Source organism: Solanum tuberosum, unplaced genomic scaffold (assembly GCF_000226075.1).
Source record: "Solanum tuberosum cultivar DM 1-3 516 R44 unplaced genomic scaffold, SolTub_3.0 scf00120, whole genome shotgun sequence".
NCBI lineage: Eukaryota > Viridiplantae > Streptophyta > Magnoliopsida > Solanales > Solanaceae > Solanum > Solanum tuberosum.
Genome location: NW_006239047.1, coordinates 168,811 through 174,418, shown reverse-complemented (window position 1 = coordinate 174,418; position 5,608 = coordinate 168,811). Strand labels below are relative to the sequence as shown.

Here is a 5,608-nt window from a genome sequence, read left to right as displayed (position 1 = left end):
TAAATAATACCTACATAACTAATATCCACATAGCTAATACCCGCATAATTAAACCCTGCATAACTAATACCTGCATAACTAAACCCTGTATAACTAATACCTGCATAACTCTAACCAGTAACCAAACGGCCCCTAAGGGAAAGAGAATATTGCCGGAACAGGTAGTGAGCTTTGGACGAAGCTAAAGCAAGCTTCAACGGCTACTTCTCAGAGATATTGTCGGAAATAGCCTTCAGTAATTTTTTTTTGATAAAGTATGTTTATCTTGGCTATTATAAGTAGTAACAATTTTTACCCTTTTTAAAAAATGAACATCTCTTGAAATGGTTTTCGTCTCATTTTTTTTTTTTTTTGTCAAGTATACTTATCTTGACTATCATAACTATCAATTTTTACCCTTTTTAAAAAATGTACATCTTCTGCATCAAATAAAAAAAAAATCAACAATAGAATTGTATTGCTAGCACATCTCCTCGACACGTAAGATTCACTAATGTTCTCAAATCTTTCAATTAAGTGTAAAAATTGTTAAGACAATATAAAAATCAAAATAAGAAGAGATAGAATTATTTTAATTTGAAATCAATTATAATTATTACAACTTTTAAATTAATTATTATCATTATCGTCAGCCAACTAAAGAAATTATATATTTTAAATCTTGAATAAGTTATATCATGTTTAATTAAAATATGAGGGCATTTAAAATATCCGCACAACACTCGGACACGAATACTAATTCATGAATATATAGGGAAAAAAACTATTTTACAGTTTTCAAATAACCATTCCCTAATTGTTTGGTTTTATGTAAAAATACTTTTTGAAATTCTTTTTTTGTTTTGCTTTATGAATATCCCACGGGAAAGGGGAATATGGGTGAGGGCTTGGGGGTAGTTAGTTTAGACATAAAAAGTTTTTTTTTTTTAAAATAATAATTTAAAAACTGAATATTTAAACTTTACAAATTTTAAATTGGTAGTTTTTTTTTATTTCAATTATTAATTCTAATAAGAATAAGAAATATTGTTAATAAGAAGTTTTTTTTTAGTAATAAATGTTGTTTTAGTAATACGAAACTACTATACTATGAATTAACAAACAACTTATAGCGTAAAAAGTTTCATACTTAATCTTGAATCGTTTTACATTTAAAAATAAAAAAGGCAAAAGCTATTAATAATTATAATGCTAGTCTAATCAGTTAGTTAGTATAATCAATTAATTAGTTAGAATAGTTAGTTAGTCAATTCTCGATTCTGTTACTTTTCTGTTAGCATGTCAATTCACTAGTTAGTTAGAGTTTCACATTTCTCTCATTGTATAAATATGTGCTATCTTCATAATGGAAATCAATCAGTTGTTTTTCCCCAATTCTCTATCTTCTCTGATTTCTCTCCAGTTGCGTCTATAGATATGGTTAAGCCATGGTTATGGAGTATTCTTCACATGGTATCAGAGCGCGAGGTATTTCGATTCGTATGTGTTTCCATACATTGTCTTCGTCTTTTGTTCTGCTCCTGTGTTGTATTCTGATCGTTTGCTAGATCGAGTTTTTGGATCCATTTTACTTTCCGCTGCATTTCTTCACTCAGATCGATTCATCTCTTTTGTGAGTTTTTTTTAAAATTGAATTACTATGGTGATTGAAAGTGGTTCTTCTTCGAATGATAATATTGTGAATAACAATGGTGTTGGTAGTGAAGATCTTAGTTCTCCTTTGTATATGCACCCTTCGGATAACCCAAGTGCCTCGTTGGTTCAAGCTCCTTTTGATGGAGTAGGGTATAAATCATGGAAACAAAGTGTTCTTAGAGTTTTATCAGTTAAGAATAAGCTAGGCTTTATCAATGGTGATTGTAAAAGGCCCGATCCAGGCACATCACGATTCCGTCAATGGGGAAGATATGATGACATGGCTACTTCCTGGATTCTCAATTCTCTGTCAAAGGAAATTGCAGAAAGTGTGGAATATGTCTCTGATTCGTTCTAGTTGTGGAAAGAGTTGGAAGATCGATACGATCAAACAAATGGTGGAAAGTTATATCAGGTTCAACGTGAAATCAATGAGTTGTCACATGGAACTTTAGACATTACTACCTACTACACTAGGATGAAAAGGCTGTGGGAAGAATTGAACACATTGCATGTCAAAACTCAGTGCAACTGTAACTGCATTTGTGGAGCTAAGGATAACATGTTCAAGGTAGAGCAGGATAAGAGATTGATACAATTCCTTATGGGATTGAATGAGGTTTATACTGTAGTTCGAGGGAATAACCTCATGATGAATCCATTGCCTTCTCTAGCACAAACTTTTTCCTTGTTGATACAAGATGAAAAATAGAGAGAAATTAAGCCTAATACTCAAATGTTCATGGAGTCTGCGTCTCTAAATGCTAGCAGTTCAGGGAAGAAGGTCATGGAATTTGCTGCCTTTAATGCAAATGGTTCAGCAGGAGCAAGTACTTCTAGGTCCATGAGATCAAATTACTCTTCTACAGATAACCCCAATTTCAGAACTAATTATTCTCAGACCGCTTCCTACATTGGTAATAAGCCTCGAATTATATGTGATTACTGCAAGAAACCAGGGCACACTAGGGACAAATGTTACAAGTTGCATGACTACCCACAGACAAACAATCAGAATGCAAACACATCTATTCAGAATGGATATAGAGGCAACAATCATAATCCTAGGTTTAACAAAGGCAAAGGTCTTATGGCTGATGTCCAGGGTGATGGTTGTTCAGGAGAAGAGGAACACAGGGGAACCCATGATGACACTGGTCCTCATTTGACAAGAGAATAGTATACTCAGTTTGTAGAGCTGTTACAACACTTTCAAGCTGAGAAAGACAATGTTAAACACATGGATTTTTCTGGTGGTAATGTGAATTTTGCAGGTATGATAACATGTACTTCCTTAATTGATTTTGGCAAGTTATCATGCAGATGTTCTCACAATAAAATTGACTCTTGGATACTTGACTCAGGAGCCTCTAATCACATGACATTTAACATAACACTTTTAACAAACATTACTTACCTTCCCTGCCCCTTGTTGATTACCTTACCAAATGGTTACAAGGTGAAAGTTGTGAAAATTGGTAGTGTGATACTTACATCAAACATTGTTCTGCATGAAGTATTGTATGCGCCTTCCTTTAAGTACAATCTTATTTCCATTAATTGTCTTTCAAAATCTATGCCTAAAAACATTGTGTATTTTTCTGAATCCTCATGCATTTTACAGGCCCCTTCAATGAAGAGGCCTCTGATGATTGGTGAGGCAAAGAATGGGCTATATTTTCTGTATTCTAAATGTCTGATGAAGTCCACTTATTTTGGTGATGCATGTGCTACTTCAACCACTTTCACTTCTGGTTACATATCAAATCAAGATGCTTTCAGTTTCAAATCTGTTTCTTTTCCTGCTTCTTCATGTAAACATAGTAAATGTACTCAACATTGTGTTATACTCAATAAGAGTCCTGATATTTCTTCTTCTTTTAAATCTCATACTTGTGATGATGTGAATGTTTTGTGGCATAATAGACTTGGACAAGTACTTTTTGTGAAAATGAGGGAAATTAAGTCTATACCAGAAATTTTTTCTACCAAACAACCCTTCCTTTGTAACATTTGCCCCATGGCAAGGCAAGAAAGGATGCCCTTTCCTCACAGCACTCATACCTCTACCAAAATATTTCAACTGGTGCACATAGACCTATGGGGTCCCTACCACAAGGTGACACATGATAATTGTAGGTACTTTATCACTCTTGTTGATGATTATAGTAGGTATACATGGACTCAGTTATTAACATGTAAGAGTAACACCTTAGGAGTTATCAAAACCTTTCTGTCTATGATTGAGACTCAATTCAACACTTGTGTTCAGACCGTAAGAACTGACAATGGATTTGAGTTTGTCAATACAGAAACCTCAACTTTCTTGAAAACAAAGGGAATTATCCATGAGAAGACATGTCCCTACACACCACAACAAAATGGGGTGGTAGAAAGGAAACACAAGTACTTGTTAGAAACTGCCAGGGATCTTTTTTTTCAGTCCAAACTACCTCTCAGATACTGGGGTGAGTGTGTGTTGTGTGCCACATACATCATTAATAGACTCCCTACCTCTCATGTGAAAGGGAAATGTCCATATGAATTGCTATACAAAACTAAACCAATTTATTCCCACATGAAAACCTTTGGTTGCCTGTGTTATCCTACTCTTCCAAGACCTTATAGGGATAAACTCCAAGCCAGGACCATACCTCATATTTTCATAGGCTACCCCTTTGGATCAAAAGGCTACAAAGTTCTCAGTCTGGCCACCAAAAAGATACACATCTCCAGGGATGTAGTTTTTAAAGAAAATATTTTTCCTTTTGCTATTCTTCCTGACATTTCTTCTTTTCCTTCTGTCTTGCATTCTGTTCCTTTCATTGATCCTGTGCATCCTAACATTGAATCACAAACTGTACAACATGTTGAAAATGATGTAGTTGATGCAAGTGACATTTCACCTCACACTTCACCTAATCATGTAACTAATTTACCTGTCACCATTCAGCCCTCCAATCCTACAAATACACTTGAACCTACAGCCCCCAGCAGACCATCTAGACCACATAAATTACTCACACACCTTTATGATTATGTTTTACCCAAGAATATGACTAAACATTTACAGAACTCAAATATTTCCCTAAATACAGCCTTCTCCAAACACCAACATGTGCCACCTGAGGTCTTAGCACTTGAGAGTCAGACTCTTGTGAGAAATGTCAGTAGTGATGATGAGCCTTCTTCATATGGGGAGGCTGCTATGAACCCTGCCTGGCAACAAGCAATGACACAAGAGTTTGAAGCATTGCACACAAATCACACTTGGGATCTGGTTCATCTACCTAGTGGCAAGAAGCCATAAGATGTAGGTGGGTTTATAAGGTAAAACATAAAGCTGATGGGACTATTGAGAGATTCAAAGTAAGACTTGTAGTGAAAGGTTACACACAAGAGGCTGGGGTTGATTATACATAAACCTTTTCACTAGTGATTAAGATGATAACTGTGAGAGCTCTACTAGCCACAGCTATAAAGAAGGGCTGGACTATATTTCAACTTGATGTAAATAATGCATTTCTTCATGGAGATTTGCATGAAGAGGTAGATATGCAGGTTCCCGTAGGCTTAGTAGTACACAAACCAGGGATGGTATGCAGGCTGAATAAGTCTTTATATGGTCTGAAACAGGCCAGCAGGCAGTGGTATGCCAAGCTGGCTGAAGCCTTATATTTAAAGGAGTACACTCACTCATTGAATGATTATTCCTTGTTCCATAAGAAGTCTGAAACCTCTAGCATATTTGTTGATGTATATGTAGATGATGTGATTCTAACAGGCACAAGTGTTTCTGAAATTAAGGAACTCAAAACCTTTCTCCATGACAAGTTCAAGATCAAAGACTTGGGAAGGTTACATTATTTCCTGGGAATGGAAGTGCTCTACAAAGATGATGGACTTATTATCTCTCAAAAGAAGTTTGTACTTGACATGTTAAAGAGTTACAAGGTTGCAAGCATGAGCAGTT

General features: G+C 35.4%; 1 protein-coding gene across 1 annotated transcript; it reads left to right on the top strand.

The window, feature by feature from the left end:
- Positions 1-2,875: 2,875 nt before the first annotated feature.
- On the top strand, positions 2,876-4,945 carry LOC107061185 (uncharacterized). The gene is made up of 4 exons (XM_015310019.1): positions 2,876-2,909; positions 3,000-3,151; positions 3,260-3,449; positions 4,305-4,945. The coding sequence occupies exons 1-4, from the start codon at positions 2,876-2,878 to the stop codon at positions 4,943-4,945; spliced, it is 1,017 nt and encodes a 338-aa protein (XP_015165505.1).
- Positions 4,946-5,608: the final 663 nt, after the last annotated feature.